The 18,173-nt window shown below is 46.1% G+C and overlaps 1 protein-coding gene across 9 annotated transcripts in view; it reads left to right on the top strand.

Moving 5' to 3' along the window:
* LOC139537199 (unconventional myosin-XVIIIa-like) overlaps window positions 1–18,173 on the top strand; it is a 110,120-nt gene that overhangs the window by 46,309 nt on the left and 45,638 nt on the right. For 4 of the 9 annotated variants that reach the window (XM_071338246.1, XM_071338240.1, XM_071338245.1 and 1 more), the window contains exons 3-15: window positions 5,904–5,969; window positions 6,874–6,961; window positions 7,215–7,321; window positions 7,458–7,634; window positions 7,801–8,038; window positions 8,176–8,419; window positions 8,628–8,691; window positions 8,829–8,973; window positions 11,204–11,374; window positions 11,963–12,053; window positions 12,198–12,390; window positions 14,901–14,987; window positions 16,818–16,956. In XM_071338246.1, the coding sequence (XP_071194347.1) occupies window positions 5,904–5,969; window positions 6,874–6,961; window positions 7,215–7,321; window positions 7,458–7,634; window positions 7,801–8,038; window positions 8,176–8,419; window positions 8,628–8,691; window positions 8,829–8,973; window positions 11,204–11,374; window positions 11,963–12,053; window positions 12,198–12,390; window positions 14,901–14,987; window positions 16,818–16,956 (1,810 nt within the window). Of the gene's footprint in view, window positions 1–19; window positions 189–951; window positions 1,834–3,808; window positions 3,899–4,207; window positions 4,280–5,903; window positions 5,970–6,873; window positions 6,962–7,214; window positions 7,322–7,457; window positions 7,635–7,800; window positions 8,039–8,175; window positions 8,420–8,627; window positions 8,692–8,828; window positions 8,974–11,203; window positions 11,375–11,962; window positions 12,054–12,197; window positions 12,391–14,900; window positions 14,988–16,817; window positions 16,957–18,173 lie in introns of those variants that run through there. The other 5 variants (XM_071338241.1, XM_071338247.1, XM_071338239.1 and 2 more) reach the window with 5 other exon arrangements.

Below are 18,173 nucleotides of genomic sequence, written 5' to 3'. Positions count from 1 at the left end.
CATTTACTGTTGTCATCTGAGCTTTAGGCTGGAGAGGAAGATTGTCTTCTCTGTGGACAGAGGAAGGATGTTCGTGGTAGAGATGTGCATGTTGTTCTTGTATGAGTGAGCTTTAGTTCCGGGTTTGATCGGCCTCTCTTGACCCTCCTCTCTTGTAGGTTGAAGTTGAAACCAAGCCAGCCTCAGATGTAAGTGTAACGTCCCTGTGTGCTTTTTAATAGTAGCATCTAACAATCTAGAAGTAGGACCCTTGAAGATCTCTTCTCTCAGCCAAGTGGCAGTCTCTCTTCACCCATGTCATTGACTCTCATGGTTTTCAGGGTGTTAGATGGGTTTTTCACAAGGCTGTCATCTCTTCAGCCGTTAGTTGGTTATTCAATATAGCACCATATTGCCATGCAGTAGAGGTGTCATCTGTAGGCCTTGATGTAGTCACAGAGTAATGAACAGTACAGGAAGATTAATCCTGGGCAATCAGTGAGACAGTCCTCCACAGATTCCATCTGAAAGAGGTCTTTGCAATGGGGGACCTGTATAAGCCAAAGCAAACCACATTTAATCTGATGTTGACAGTCTGTGAGAAAGAAATTCTTCCAGTCATGGTTTGTGATCTGAGGTATTATAGCTCTGTGTAGCGAAAGGAAATATGAAAAAGTAGAAACATTGATGTGTATATTACTCACATCCAACAAGTTGAACATGTAGTTTGTGTGCTGGTGGATGTTTGACACAGCTGTCCTTCCTGTAGACTAGACAGATGCTTGGTAAAGAAGACTACGGGATGGCAAACAGCCACTCTAAATAACATAACAATGGCATGGGCATTGGCCAGTGAAAAATTATGGTGTTTAGTTTATGAAACACAACTCTACAGCTTTGGGTCTTCTATACAGCATCTCTGATATTGGCTCCTCCTTACCTATACCTGTGTGTGTGTGTGTGTGTGTGTAGTCTGATGGTGAGGAAGCTGAAACAGAAACAAGTGGTGACCCACAGCCGTTAACATCATCAACCAGCGACACAACCAGGAGTGACAGTGTCATGGGAGGCCCTGACCCACCAGCTGCCTCCTCCTCCAGGCAGGAGAGCACAGAGGACCAGGGTCCCAATCGGAAGAAGGTGGTGAAGGTTATTAGGAGGGTGGTGAGGAGGGTAGTGCCTGGGGTGGAGGAGCAGCCTCAGGCCCCCAGCACAGAGCCTCCTAAAGCTGCCCCTATAGCCACATCTGTACCCAAGACTGCTCCCCTCTCCGGCAAAAAGGATGAGAAGGATGACATCTCCATGGGTCTGGCCAGCCTGATGGGCCGAGGGAGGACCAAGGATCACCGGCCTCGCACCCGTACTCAAGACCGCAAGGAGGATAAAGAGGAGGAGAAGGAACAGGAGGAAGAGAAGGAGGTAGAGAGCCAGGAGCCTCCAGCAGTTAAAGAAGATGAGGCCCCGTCCACCTCCGTGTCCACTCCTGCTCCCCCCACCCCAGCTCCCCCCACCCCAGCTCCCCCCACCCCAGCTCCCCCCAAATCAAACCCCACCATTCCTCCAACAGGGTTCATACCCACACCCGCACCGAAAGCCAACCCCCTCGCCCCTCCTCCAGGCTTCATCCCTGCACCCAAAACCAAAGCCAACCCCCTTGCCCCCCCTCCAGGTTTCATCCCTGCCCCTGTGCCAAAAAACAACCTTTTTGCCCCTCCTCCAGGCTTCATTCCTGCCCCAAGACAAAATCCCCTTGCCCGGCCCCCAGGTTTTATCCCTGCCCCGAAATCCGACCCTCTTGCCCCTCCTCCAGGGTTCGTCCCTGCCCCTCGCTCATGGGCTTTAAAGAAACCAGAGGTACAGAGTGCGTGCCCTCAAAATGCCTGCCTAAAGAGAGTATTACATAATTCAATGGCGCATGCGGTTCTGATGTGTGCACTGAACACCTATTAACCCATTCTGTGTGTGAAATTAACACAATTAATAATTATGCCTATGGATTTGACTTTTCACAATATGCTGAGTGGATAAGGATCATAGACTATATATAGAAAAGTTTGTGGACACCCCTTCAAATGAGTGGATTCGGCTATTTCAGCCACACCTGTTTTCTGACAGGAGTATAAAATCGAGCACACCGCCATGCAATCTCCATAGACAAACATTGGCTGCCCCTGTCAACTGTGAAGTGGAAACGTCTAGGAGCAACAACGGCTCAGCCGCGAAGTGGTAGGCCATACAAGCTCACAGAACGGGACCGCCGAGTGCTGAAGTGTGTAGCGCGTAAAAACCACCTGTCCTCAATTGCAATACTCACTACCGAGTTCCAAACTGTCTCTGGAAGTAACTTCAGTACAATAATTGTTCGTCTGGAGCTTCAAGAAATGGGGTTCCATGGCCGAGCAGCAGCACACAAGCCTTAGATCACCATGCGTAATGCCAAGCGTTGGCTAGAGTGGTGTAAAGCTCGCGGTCATTGGACTCTGGAGCAGTGGAAACGCGTTCTCTTGAGTGATGCATCACACTTTACCATTTGTCAGCCAGACGGACGAGTCTGGGTTTGGTGGATGCCAGGAGAACGCTACCTGCTCCAATGCCTGGTGCCAACTGTACAGTTTGGTGGAGGAAGATTAATGGTGCGGGGCTGTTTTTCATGGTTCGGGTTAGGCCCTTTAGTTCGAGTGAATGGAAATCTTATGTCTACAGCATACAACGACATTCGAGACAATTCTGTGCTTCCAACTTTGTGGCAACAATTTGGTGAAGGCCCTTTCCTGTTTCAGCATGACAATGCCCCCATGCACAAAGCGAGGTCCATACAGAAATGGTGTGCTGAGATCGGTGTGGAAGAACTTAACTGGCCTGCACAGAGCCCTGACCTTAACCCCATCGAACACCTATGGGATGAATTGGAGCACCGACTGTGAGCCAGGCCTAATCGCCCAACATCAGTGCCTGACCTCACTAATGCTCTTGTGCCTGAATGGAAGCAAGTCCCCACAGCAATGTTCCAACATCTAGTGGAAAACCTTCCCAGAACAGCGGAAAATGTTATAGCAGCAAAGGCGGGACTAACTCCACATTAATGCACATGATTTTGGAATGAGATGTTCGACGAGCAGCTGTCCACAAACTTTTGGTCATGTAGTGTATGTCTCTCCACAGGATCTCTCTTGTCTTGCTGCAATGGTAGAAACTGCTGCTTCATTCATTTGCATCAGCAAAGTGCTAACTGGCTACTAACTGGCTCATTTACTTCAAACCGTAGTCTTCCTGCAGTGAGAAAAGGTAAAAAAATTCAATAAAAGGTAGTATTTCCTACCTCAGCCTCATCAGTAGGTATAAGGGTCTGGTCATGGCTGGTCCACAGAGAGCCAGGCTGGTCTGAGGCACTGAGCCATTACTCATTTTCACCAGGCTCTGGGGAACTCCCTGGGAACACTATCCAGACTGGCCTAACACTAGACCACGGAGGACAACTGATGGCAGCCTTATTAATGAAGAATAACCATTGAACATTGTAGAGAATAATGTACCAAAATGTTGGGAAGATCCTTGTCCAAAATATGAGGATTTTGTTTAAACTGGAATGGGCTTGAGGAACGCTGTGTGTTTTATAGGATTTGAGCATGACGGGATTGAGTGTGTTGTACTTATCAGGAGCATGGTGTGTGGAAGACCTTATGTTAGAGGTCACTGACTCTCCTGTGTGTGTGTGTGTGTGTGTGTGTGTGTGTGTGTGTGTGTGTGTGTGTGTGTGTGTGTGTGTGTGTGTGTGTGTGTGTGTGTGTGTGTGTGTGTGTGTGTGTGTGTGTGTGTGTGTTATATAAAGGTGAAGGCAGCTTCTGGTCCCTCTGCCGCCCCTGCTGGGGAGCCCTCCTCTGTGAGTGCTCAGTCCCAGCCTCAGGGCACCAGAGAACAGGTGTGTGTCCTGCAGCTGGTATGCTTCTGATTGCCTGGGTGTTGTAGATTTTAGAATATGCTGTGCAATGGTAAATTACAGTATTTAAAAAATATTTTTAATGTAGGCTTGGTTGACTTAGCCTACATTATGATTCAAAATTGACATTAGATGGATCACAGTACAGTAAATGACCTAGGATTGGCCAAAGGAAATTACATATACAAGGGGTCCCCAACATGCATAACAAACCTTTAGTACCATGGCAACAATAGACTCTGGAGTGGCTGGGTGAGGATTCACCGGTGTTGGTGGTGTGACCTCCTGTAGGTTCCAGAGCTGGTCCCTACAGACGAGAACCACAGGCGTCTGAGAAAGATCCTCACCGGAGCTGGCTCTACTGTAACTTCACCTCTCTCTTTCAGCCTGTGTGTCTGCCTGCTCTGCTGTGCTATTACCCAATCTTACCCTGCCATGGGTCCATGCCACCCTGCTGTGCTATTACCCAATCTTACCCTGCCATGGGTCCGTGCCACCCTGCTGTACTATTACCAAATTTTACCCTGCCATGGGTCCGTGCCACCCTGCTGTGCTCCCGCATGGGGACAGGTGCACTGTCGCATGTGGACCCAATCTGGTGTTGACCACTAGCAGCAGGGTTTGAATTATGCAGTGCCCTGTGGCGCTGTAATGTGAACCCCGACTAGCAGCATCCATTTTATGTCTCATCAGCTTAGAGATCAGAGTCTGTCAGTTTTAGTCATATGGTCTCCTATCATCATGGCTAAGTCATATGGATAAGGGTTCATGGAATGGAGGTCCCGTGTGGTACTATCTCTCTGTCTGGGAGGAGGCTTTGGTGTGACTTCACAGCTGGGTTTTCACACTCAAACTTAATATAATGTAGTGCTATAACTAACTAATTACAACATGTTTGTACAGTTACAATATAGATTTTAGTCAAGTGAGAAAATTTTCATTATTTTGATATGACATGGCACACACAGCTTTCCAGTGGCTGACTTTTGAACCCTGCTTCACATATGTACAGAGACTATTCCTCTCCTCTCTCTCTCTCTCTCCCTTTCTTTGTCCCTTCTGTTTTCTCAACAGGCAATATCATTACTCAGTCATGTCCTCATTTGCCGGATTCACACATCTATGTCCTTACATTTGTATTCTGTCCTTTTGACATTCACTTTCTGACAAAGGGGTGTTCATTTCCCTTGAAGTCCAAGTCTGTTTTTATCCACTTGGTGAGGATATTGTGTTCTTTGATGTTGGATTGAGACTGAACCGTTGATCCCAGATCACAGCTGTCACATCCACTCTAAAAACCCCTCTGTGATCTGTTTTTAATATCACCCTTTCCTCTCATCTCCTGGCTCCTCCTTCCCATCTTCTGCTGTCTCGTCTCTTCATCCCTCCCCTCTGTGTGTTGCTACGCTGTTTGCTGCGGTCCTCGTGGCCGTGGCTATCCGGTGGTCTCCTCATAGGTACTGTCTGTCCCCTGTCACACCGCTCCCCAGGCTGGCCACTCACCCACCGCCCTCACACAAGGCCTGGCTGGACTGTGTGCTTGTGTCTCGTGTTGGGGTGTAAGCCTGCTCTCCTTAACTGACCCCGCCATCCCTACCTCTGTCTCACCCACCTGGGGTTCTGCCTGCACCCCTTACTCATTCCCCCACCATGTTGTTACAGACTGAATTATTTCCCTATGTCCGTGCAGCAGTGCTGGAAGTCCCAGTAATATGACCTAAGCAGTCCCACACAGACGGGCTCTGCTGGACTTAGTCACTTAGACTGGTAAAGCTAGAAGGATTAGAATTTTTCCCCCCATTTTTTTTTCTCACAGCAAACGTGTGGGTGTCAGTTGTTTTCTTCATCTGCATGTGTTATGCTACACTCTAGCCAAATTCACAGAAGATACTTGTTACATGGCTGTTGGCATGTTTCAGCATGCAGTATGAACTTCGAAGTTGACCTCTGACCTTGATTAAACCCAACTCTTCCTGCCCTCTTCCAGACACAGTTGGATCAGGACCCCGTGGCCCTCCTGCAGGCGGCCCACACGGCCGCCTCTCAACCCAAGGTCTGGCCACTGCTATGCCTGATTGCAATACCCCATGCATCTCCCTCAGTCCCTTCCCTGGAGTGTGCTGTTGTGTGTAAATCACAGAACCAACATCCTCATCTGGGATTTTGTATCTGTGATGATAAACCAGTAGAATAGTGAGAAACTCATGAAATACATGACTTATTAAACCTTTTTTAACTGCCGGTGAAGTGAGTTCCTCAGTATTCTACCCTTTGTAGTAGGTTTGCACTGAGTGTCTATGCTTTACCAGTGATGTGTCTTGCTTTTCACTATGATTTTCAGGTCGTGTTTGAGGAAAACCCGAGTTACTCAAATTGCATGATGTGTCCACATATAAATTGTCATAGGATATGTGTCTTTAGTTTGCTCATATTATACTGCAGATCTACCACAGTCTTCATAAACATTGTGGTGAAGTATGTGGTACTGATGTGCAGCCAGTCAAGTCATGTGTTGTTGTATTGGGTTATGTACCATCTGTCCTGTTATCATTAGTGAGAGTGGGTTCTCAGTAGTTTGTGTTTACCATCAGATCCCTCTCTGTAACCAGAGTGGGGACCAGGGGCCTGCCTAGTGGGCCATGAGTGGATGCTAGGTGTGGAGTTGGGGGTTTGGGGTGGGTGGACTACTGGGCGGTTGGGTCAAATGTTGCGAGGGGGAGAACTAGACCTGGAACCCAAAACTCCTCCCTTAAGGAGATGAAGAAACCAGACCTCAATCCACACCTGTTCCTGTCCTCCTGTTCCACTTTGTCCGGTTACTGTGGTGACAATACCCCCTCCACTGGTGTTATTCATTCATCTAGCTAATTATTCTCTCTGGGTATTCACCTCTGCTCCTGCCTTTGAGCTTTATAGCAGTGAACTAACCCTGTCTGTCTGTCCTGTCTCTCTCCTAGGTGAAGACCGAGGAGCAAATAGCTGCTGAGAAGGCCTGGTACGGCACAGAGAAAGTATGGCTGGTTCACAAGGATGGATTCTCCTTGGGTTAGTAGACCTGAATCACTAGGCCATTCACCACAATAGGGGCCACATTAAAACATATTAAATGTACATCACAGATTCCATTTGTTGATTTATCTGACAGAAATAGTGAACCAAATTTGTATTGAATGTGCACTATTTCACACTTGTATTGAATATAACACATGCAGCCTAGACAAACACAACATATTTAGATGACTAAATATGTGGCTAATGAGTAGCTGTAGATCCTATTGACCCTGTTCTGTCAACACAGCGACCCTGTTGAAGACGGAGCCAGGCAGTCTGCCAGAGGGGAAAGTCAAGATCAGACTGGAGAGCGACGGCTCGTTGCTGGATGTGGATGAAGATGATGTGGAGAAGGTTAGCCTAAACTCACCAAAATGTACATGCTGTTTAGCCCCAGCAGGGCACCAAACATTTTCACCTATTGAATTTTTGTCTCATTATCTGAAGTTTGGGATGTATGATCTCTTTGACCTCTGACCCCTGTGTGTAGGCCAACCCTCCATTGTTTGACCGCGTGGAGGACCTGTCCTCGCTGCAGTACCTCAATGAGTCCAGTGTGATGCACTCTCTGCGCCAGCGCTACGGGGGTAACCTCATACACACCCACGCTGGGCCCAACATGGTGGTCATCAACCCCATCAGCGCCCCCTCCATGTACTCTGAGAAGGTACAGTCCTGGGTGGAGCCTGGGGTTAGTAGGATAGGGGAGGGGATATCTTCTATTAGAGTAGCAAGTAAACCAGGAAGGGCAAGTAGGACTGGATTTGTTTAATTTGTGGGGCTTTATATGGTGAGAATGACATCTCTCTCTCTCTCCCCCTCCCCCCCCCCAGGTGATGCACATGTTTAAGGGGTGCAGGAGGGAGGACACGGCACCTCACATCTATGGTGTTGCCCAGTCAGCCTATAGGAACCTGTTGACCACGCGTCAGGACCAGTCTATTGTGCTGCTGGGCAAGAGCGGCAGCGGCAAGACTATCAACTGTCAACACCTGGTCCAGTACCTGGTCACCATCGCTGGCAGCACTGGCAAGACCTTCTCTGGTAGGTTTCGAGGGGAAAGAACATGCAGTAAGTTAGAACACCGTTTAGAGAACAACTTGTTTTTCTTCCTCATTTCACAGTTCACTGTATGTCTGATATTTACTTGCAACATCTATGTAGCATGTATGTATGTACTATTTGTCTTGTTTCTGTGTGTCTCCCAGCGGAGAAGTGGCAGGCGGTCTACACCATCCTGGAGGCTTTTGGGAACAGCTCCACCTCCATGAACGGGAACGCCAGTCGCTTTTCCCACATCGTGTCCCTGGACTTTGACCAGGCTGGCCAGGTGGCCTCGGCCTCCATTCAGACCATGCTGCTGGAGAAGCTAAGGGTGACCAGGCGGCCAGAGGGAGAGTCCACCTTCAATGTCTTCTACTACATGATGGCTGGAGCTGACAGTTCTCTAAAGTAAGCTGTCATCTTCCTCAGACCTCTGTGTAGAGTGAACCTTTACCTATTCTCTCCTCTCTCTCTGTCTCTCTCCTCTCTATCTTTCTCCTCTCTCTCTGTCCTTTATTTACTTGTGAGTGTCTGTTGGTCAGAAACTCTGAGTAGCTCTGTCAGGGGTAGTCTTTTCATGGTGACTGACTGACAGCTTGTTTGATTGCCATTCCAGGACTGAGTTGCACTTTAACCACTTTGCTGAAAACAGCGCCTTCGGAATCATGCCTCAACCCAAGGTAACTCTTGCCAGGGCCCCAAAGACCTTGTTAGGAATGTTTTATTTGGTTTAGAGTGAATAGATTCACACTATGGTTTTTATAATAAAGACAGTCCATACAGATTCCTGTTGTTTCTCCCCCCCGTGCTCGCCCAGTCTGAAGAGAAGCAGCGGGCCTCCCAGCAGTTCACCAAGCTGCAGGCAGCTATGAAGGTCCTGGGGATCAGTGGGGAGGAGCAGAGGGCCTTCTGGCTGGTCCTGGGGGCCATCTATCATCTAGGAGCTGCAGGGGCCACCAAGGGTAAGAATTACAGTACAGTACACACCAGGAGCCCACTCAGTCACTATGTCAGATGTTAATTCAGAGGCTTATAGTGTTAATGCAGCTGCATTCTGTATTTAAATTACAGATCATGTACTACTAACAATGACAGATTCAACTAAATATTCAGAATTTACATAGTGTAGTTGCAAGAGTAAAGTCAAGCAAAGAGATATTGGGTCTATTCCAAAAGAACAGAATTCATGATGCTGCCATCTATCCAGGGCCTTTGTTTGTTTGTTTCAAGGAGCTTCTCGGGCAGAGAACATTTGTGACGAAGACAGTTGTGAAGTCTAGAGGCCCTGTCAATAATGACAAGTTTTACTGTCTGCAGGGGAGATGTTAATTGCATTCCTTTACCGTTCAGCCGTGCGCAACACAGAACCAAACTGGTTGATGTCAGTTTGACACAGTCGGGCAACAACTGAAGAGTTTTAAGTATTCCAGCTTACGAGGCGACAACGTCCCAGCCCAACATCAGCCTTACGCTGTCTAAATACCTTGCCTTGTTCCCAGTGTCTGCTTGCTGCTGTACCTCAGCAGGGAACAACCCAGTATGTTTGATTGCTATTTGCCTGACAGCCCAGAACAAGACAGATTGTTTACACTGTAGTAATGAAAATGGGTGTGAGTGCAGTTGGAATGTTTATTCACATTGTCTAACGTTGCCTTCTCTGCAGTGTCAGTCATCGAGGAAATTGGTAATGAACCCGAACAAACACCCTTCTGGGTGTTTCTGTGTCTTCTACTGTGTTGATCTCCTTTTCCTCTCTTCCTCTGAAGGGTTCATTCATCAACTACAATCTAAATATACACATTTTGTTGGGTTACAATCTGTCAGATAATTGACACAAAAATGTGTTGTTTGCCACTTGGTGGAAATCAGTTACCACTTGTTGCCCTCTTGTAATATTAAAACATCTTAGTAGTATTATAGAGAGTTTAGAAATGGGTGAGTTCATTGCAGGTTTGAAGAAACACGTCCGAATGATAAGCAGTGCAGTTTGACTAGGTAACACCAGAGGGCACTATAGACCTTTATTCATGAGTTGCAGTGTCGATAGACTAAAGAATTGCATGACTTTATGCACCTCCTTCCAGTAGAGCTGACAATGAATGGGAGGTTGATTGGGTGTGCTGATAAGTGTGGGCTGTTTCATTCCTCAACTCTGAAGAGGTTTTTCAATAAAGCTCCTGAATGCAGTGTGTTAGTCAGAACCTGCATGCTCGTTCTCCCCCCACATCTCAATGTGGTCTTGCTGCTGTTTGAGGGTTAGTGCTGTGCGTGTATGTTGTGTTTGTGTGAGAGAAGGCTTATCAGATCAACTTATCAGATCAAAGTTTGTCTGCTCATCCACTGTATACAGGACTTCTGTACCAACTGTTTTAACTACCTGTTCTTACTTGCATGTTGCATGCCGCTCCCCTTGCATCGCAGACGAAGAGAAAGGTAAAAACACCCCTCTCCATATTGTTATGTTCTGCCTCTGTGCTTTTATCACTGTGAGCAGACATGGTGTCATTAGCATTTTAATTAAGTTCTCAGTGTTTCACTTTGATCGTCTTCACAACTCTCTTGTTTGTCACAACACAGCGGCATGTGACGCTCTCATAGGCCGATGAAACAGGGAGATTACAGCATGCCTCAGTCAGAAGACCAACTGTTCTATGTTCCCTAGTCAGTCACCCTCTTAAGTGTCTGAGGAGGGTTCCTCTCCAATAACGCACTGAAATGAAAACCCACTCCTATCCACTCACATCTCATCACCCATCCACCAGATTAAAGTCAAACTTGGTTTGCAGACCGAGGCTTGTGTTAATGCAAAGTCATTGTACTTTGGAATGATAGTCCCTGTAATAATTTACTGTGGATGAAGGACTTGTAGCTGTGAGAAAAACAACATTTGAAAAAGTAGCAGCAAAAAGGCTTTTAGCTAATGGGACTGTGGACAAATGAGAAAATGTTGGGTTTGTACCATTTGGATGCCCAGTACCGTGCATGTTCTTTGTAGGCTACATTTCACTGTCCTGATGAGGGGATTATTATTAGCTTTTATAGCATCGCAGCGGTGTTAGCCTAGGGCACGGTCGATCAAACCCTTAAATACACCTCCTACTCCAGTAACTGTAGTCTCCTGTCGTGGATAGACGCTGTATGACCCATGGTTGTTGGCAGAGGAGATAATGGTGCTATTTTTGTGCGTCTCAGCCGGTAGGAAACAGTTTGCACGTCATGAGTGGGCGCAGAAGGCTGCCTACCTGCTGGGCTGCACCTTGGAAGAGCTCTCCTCCTCCATCTTCAAGCACCAGGCCAAAGGCACCCTGCCCAGAGCCAGCTCTATACGCCAGGGGACAGACGATGCAGCAGGAGAAGCCTCAGGTACACGTGGGACTATGCACGCACACCAGCTCATCACCTAGGGGAGATGACACACGTCTCTGAACGTTAAAGCTTATCTTAGTAATGACTACCACAGAAACAGAGTGGTTATTGATAGGTAGGTATAACGAAAATATATCAGGACAATTTTAGAAGTCCTCCATGCATTGCCCTTGAAATGATAATTGCATTCCATTGATTTTTTCCCACATGTACAGTACCTCTGGGAGTTTTATCAGAGGTTGACGCGCACAGTTCGAAGGACATATAGGCAGAACCGTATCACAGTAAAAATTGACAGTTAGTCTTTATTTTACCTTGCCCTCCTTCCCACCTTGCCCTCCCTCCCACGTTGTCACACATAAGACATGGTTGTGATTCACCGGTCTTCCTCTCACACCATCTCTGAGATTCAAGGGCAATAGCACTAGGCTTAGCTGGTTCCCTGCAGTTCTCCCATTTTCAAATCAAACACTCACTGGAGTGAGCAGAGTATTCTGTGCCTCTGCTGTGATATATGCTGTCTGATCTGATGACAGGCATATTGTTGTAAATTTGTTTGTCTCTTCTCGCCTGTTTTCCCACCAGGTTCCAAGACCACAGCCATGGAGTGTTTAGAAGCCATGGCATCTGGGCTGTACTCGGAGCTCTTCACCCTCCTCGTCTCCCTCATCAACAGGTTAGTCACTACTTTACCAGAGATGGAGGGAGATGACGCACGGACACCACTACAGCTGGCCTCTCTGTTTAGGGTCTGCTGCCTTGTACTTGTTGTCTTGCTGAGTTTTTTGGGGGGGGTTGTCTTCCTGTGTGTGTGTGTCAGGGCTCTGAAATCCAGCCAGCACTCTCTGTGCTCCCTGCTCATCGTGGACACCCCGGGCTTTCAGAACCCTCGCCTGGCCAAGCGGGAGCGCGGAGCCACCTTTGAAGAGCTCTGCCACAACTACACCCAGGAGCGTCTGCAGACACTGTTCTATCAGCGCACCTTTGTACAGGAGCTAGAGAGATACAAAGAGGTATATTAATATGCACAGTACACACACACACACACACACACACACACACACACACACACACACACACACACACACACACACACACCATCACACATCCACTAACACGCGCACACACACTAATGCACAAAAACACTAACGCACACTAACGCATACACACACACACACACACACACACTAACATACACACACTAACATACACACACTAACATAACATACACACACACACACACACACACGCACACTAACATACACACACACACACACGCACACTCACACACACGCACACACACGCACACTAAAACACATGCACTAACACACACTAACATACACTAACACACACAAACACTAACGCACACGCACACTAACGCACACGCACACGCACACTAACGCATACGCACACTAACGCATACACACACACACACACACACACACACACACACACACACACACACACACACACACACACACACACACACACACACACCAACATACACACACACACACACTAACATACACACACACGCACACTAACATACACACACACGCACACTAACATACACACACACGCACACTAACATTCACACACACACACACACACACACACACACACACACACACACACACACACACACACACACACACACACACACTAACATACACACACACTAGCACACTAAGACACACACTAACACACTAAGACACACATTAACACACGCACACACACACACACACATACACACACACACACACACACACACACACTAAAACACATGCACTAACACACACTAACATACACACACACTAAAACACATGCATTAACGCACACTAACATACACACACACTAAAACACATACACTAACACACACATACTAAAACACATACACTAACACACACACACTAAAACACATACACTAACACACACACACTAAAACACATACACTAACACACACATGCTTTAAAGCGTCAATCAGCAGTTAAAACAATAACAAAGTGTTTTCCCCACCCCTGTTTCGGTAAAAAGCTGAGGGATGGGACTGGAGAAATGTAACCACTCTCAAATTCATAGACAGAGCTATGGATGCAAGGACAGACCATTCATGATGTTTTAACCATGTTTTGAGGCTATATAGTGTTTGTTTACATTTACTTTGTTTACAAACCTTGGAGTATAACAAGCTTATATTTTGGGTTCTGAATGGGTACAACAGTTGAACTAAGCTCATGAGGCATTTATAAGTTATGTGCTACATAAATCATTGGGTGCATATCATAAATAAGTAAGAAAATTGAACTCGGTCCTGGGGACCCTAAGGGGTGCACGTTTTGGTTATTAGCCTAGCCTGACACAACTGATTCAAATAATGAAAGCTTGCCGATTAGTTGATTTATAGGAATCAGCTGTGTAGTGTTAGGTGAAAAAACAAAACGTGTTCCCCTTGGGGTCTCCAGGACTGAGTTTGGGAAACCCTGATGTAGAAACTGCTGATTCAAACTTTAAGGCAGGGATCATCAACTAGATTAAGATGCGGGGCAATTTTTTCTTGAGTGGATGGTCAGGGGGCGGAGCATACTTACAAAACATGTGCATATTGCAAATTGACTACAAGTAGCCCAAACAGATATAGTGTTTGATTAAAACATAATCATTTCAAACCTTGCTTACGTTTGTATATGATCACACATATATCTCTCTATTATGCGTGGGAATACTTTGGGACATATTTTCAAAACGTTAATTATTTGGAGTTGATTTGCTAGTGTTTTTACAGTCCTTTATGTCCAGCAATAAAAAAGATATAATAGTTTTTTTTCTCAGAGAACTTGGGGGGCCAAATAAAATCACCAGCGGGCCAAATTCGGACCGCGGGCCGCTAGTTGTGGTACCCTGCTTTAAGGATTCAAATATATATACTCCCATACAATCCATACATCAGGACAAAAAATCTGCACTATTCCTGCCTGTAAGCCATGGCAAGTTAGAGCTACATAGAGCTCATGGTTTCCTCCCTCTCATCAATAGTGTCACACAGTGAGCCTATATAATGGCCATATGATTGCCATTTCTCCTCCCCTGCCGAGCCCAAAGCGAGGTCACTCATCACTGGCTGTGTGAACTGGGCTGAGCTGCACAGCAGTGGAGCTGCTCGCTCGACGAGGATGAATAACTCTCCACTCTCTAACTCCCTCTCTTCTCATAGCAGAATACTAGACTATACACCCATCATAATAGGGCTGAATTATCCCTGCCAACACTCTGTACTAACCGATGTATGTCTAATCACTCCCATTGTAAAAAACACAATGCTTTGACTTTCATAGCCTGTAGCCGTTTAACAGCAGTTTATGAGCAGTTTACAACATTCTACTACTATTTATTATGTTATTATGTCTATACTGTAGGTGATAATGAACTAATTCCTATAGTAGAAAACTTCAAACTTGGCACCATGTCTTCAGACCTATGTTGTTGTCATTGGTTACTAATCCCCCCCCCCCTGTCAACCCTCTAGGAGAACATAGAGCTTCCATTAGATGACATGGAACCTAACACCTCTCTGTCTGTAGCTGCAGTAGACCAAGCGTCAAGTCAAGCACTGGTAAGGACACTCCTTTAATACCCATATTCACACGAGTTTGCCTGGTTACAGAGTTTATGGCCATGGCAGCATCACGCTGTACAGCAGTACTCCGTCTCTCCACCTTTCTGTGCGATTTCTCTTTAGTAATGGCACATTCCAGAGCATCATTATCTAAACTCCCTTCTGAAGCTCTTGCCACTTTGTTCTGTAGTCCTGACACCCTGCCTCTCTCACTGCCCACACCGTTTTTACCGTGCACTGTTACGCACATATAATTACATTCATGAGTCCTTTGTGACTCACAAATGAGTCAGTTGTATGCATTTTTGCGGATTTTAGAATTTTCGGTTTATTGTAAACGTTTTCAGTGTGCATAATATACGAATGCTTCTGTAGAGGAATCAACAGGGAGGGTTGAAGGAAAAGGCAGACATTTCATCCAGTAAACAAAGACTAGAAAACCCACTCAGCTGGAAGAAAAAAAATCTGTGTTTTGCTTCTCCTCCAGTGTGTGTGCCATGGAAACAAAAATGACAAGGTGTTGAGAGTGTCATGGTCGGCGGTGTAATAAGTTGGTTTGAGTGCTCTGCCTTTTAAGGGGTCCTGGCCCTGCTGGAGCTGTCATCAAAAGCACTGAACCAGGCTATAGCAGATGGCTGCAGAAGGCCAAAGCCTTTGAAGGCTGACAAAAACAAAAGAATGGGACAGCACAGCCCACGCTCTTAGAGATCACTCTCTGTTGATGTCGAGACACTAGGATGAAAGCTGACAGTTGGATTTACACTGACACTTCAAATGTGGTCCCCTGACATAAAAAAACTCAGTGCCCATGGGTTCACTGGGGTCTGTTTGCTTGCCATGAAGGCTTTTAGCGAGGCCCAGGAACAGGTTTTACTGTGTACTTATGTGTCTAACAGAGAGCCTTTATATGGCTTTGCTGAGCTTTTTATAGGTCTAAAAGGCCATTGCACTCAACACTACTACAGTAGTTATCATTCTCTATTGATAATAACAATGTGCTAACACTGATAAAAAAGCATTTTCTTCAGATTCTACCAGTAGGTGTGTATACACTGTTTATTCTGTAATTCAGAAAGAGCCATTTGAAGACAAAAAGGGGTTAGAGTTCAATTATACCAAAAAGCTCAATTGCGGCCAGCATTCTTGTGGTAATTTCTGAAGTGGCCTGTTTAGAGCAGGCTTCCTGAACGCTCCAGTGCTCTCTGAGCTATTACTCTGATATTAGGCCTAATGAGAGTCATGGCTAATGGCCTGTCCCTCTCTGCCATCTGGACCTTAAAAAAACCCGACTGCAATTGCTTTATGAAAAAAAAAGATTGTATTTTTTTGTGGTTGTTATTTAATAAAAAGCATGAATCTGAAAGCAGTGTTTCACTGTGTTGTCAGCGGGGTATTTTGGTGCTAAATATGATCAGCTGACTCCTTTACACTATTTTGTGTCAGTGTTTGTTGTGGAAATAGTCAGGAGAGTTGGGAGGTGTTGTGGTATTCCAGGTGAAAGCCTTACAACAAATGTTGATGAAATTTCCTCAGGCTCCCGGAATGATTCCCACAAAGTAGATGGTTAGATGATCAGAGCTGGCTTCGCTTCAGGCCTTGGGAGTTTGAGTAGGAGTGGGCTGGCTGAGTGTGTTTTCTAAAGTGAGTCAGTATGTATGTGTAGGCTGAAAAGCAAACTGATGCCCAGTTAGTCTGTTTGTGTGTATTTTGGTGAGACTGTTGATTCTACAACCATCCGAAGGACTGAAAATGTGTCAGAGTACAGTAGATGTTATCTATTCAGTGAGGTGAGGGGTTGGAAGCGAGTCTGACCTGTGTGTGTGCCAGGTGCGGACGCTGAGGACTGATGAGGCGCGGGGCCTGTTGTGGCTGATGGAGGAGGAGGCTCTGCAGCCTGGGGGTTCTGAGGACACTCTACTGGGACGTCTCTTCAGCTACTACGGCCCTGCCGAGGGCGAGAGCAAAGGTACAGAGACACACACGCCTCACAAAAAAAAATCCATCACTATTGTTATACTTCAAATATTATTTATTTTTACTGAATATTTATTTTGATTAAAATAGACACTAACCTACACTTATCACACCTACTATGCCTACCAATCTCGTTTTATATTATCCAATCTTATCTTAATACTACTTCTCCAAAATAAATCAATAGTAATTCAACAGAGGGGCAGAGATTCACAGGAAGCCCATCTCTGCAGCCAACTCTAGCACCCCTGGAATGGCTTCCAGTTTCTCTCTTCATCAGAAAATAGCAACTTGTTGCCTGAGGTCACACGCCGATCATAGAACTCCCTCCTCACTTTTCTGTAAAACTCAACCTTGCACCTCACCGCCATGTGCTTGTGGAACAGCCTGTGTTTCTCCTGTTCAGGCCGGTGCTGGTTGTGGAAGCGGAAGCTGGTTATGTTTAGGAACTGGGACTTCCAGTAGCACTCACAATGCCAGATATCTGAGAAATTCACTCATAAAACCAGTTCTATATGTACCTAAGTGCATTCTAAACATACACTGAACAAAAATGTAAACGCAGCATGTAAAGTGTTAGTCCCATGTTTCATGAGCTGAAATAAAAGATCCCAGAAATGTTCCATATTCACAAAAATATGCACAAATTTGCACAAATTTGTTTACATCCCTGTTAGTGAGCATTTCTCCTTCGCCAAGATAATCCATCCACCTGATAGGTGTGGCATATCATGGAGCTGATTAAACAGCATGATCATTACACAGGTGCATCTTGTGCTGGGGACAATAAAAGGCCACTCTAAAATGTGCAGTTTTGTCACACAACACAATGCCACAGATCTCAAGTTTTGAGGGACCGTGCAATTGGCATGCTGACTGCAGGAATGTCCACCAGAGCTGTTGCCAGATAATTAAATGTTAATTTCTCTACCATAAGCCGCCTCCAACGTCGTTTTAGAGAATTTGGCAGTACGTTAAACTGGCCTCACAATCGCAGACCACGTGTAACCCCGCCAGCCCAGGATCTCCACATCCGGCTTCTTCACCTGCAGGATCGTCTGAGACCAGCCACCTGGCCAGCTGATGAAATTCTGAGTATTTCTGTCTGTAATAAAGCCATTTTGTGTCAAAAAACTAATTTTGGTTGGCTGGGCCTGGCTCCCCAGTGGGTGGGCCTATGTCCTCCCAGGCCCACCCATGGCTGCGCCC

The sequence above is a fragment of the Salvelinus alpinus genome, chromosome 13 (assembly GCF_045679555.1).
Source record: "Salvelinus alpinus chromosome 13, SLU_Salpinus.1, whole genome shotgun sequence".
Lineage (NCBI taxonomy): Eukaryota > Metazoa > Chordata > Actinopteri > Salmoniformes > Salmonidae > Salvelinus > Salvelinus alpinus.
This window is presented reverse-complemented; position numbering and strand designations above follow the sequence as displayed.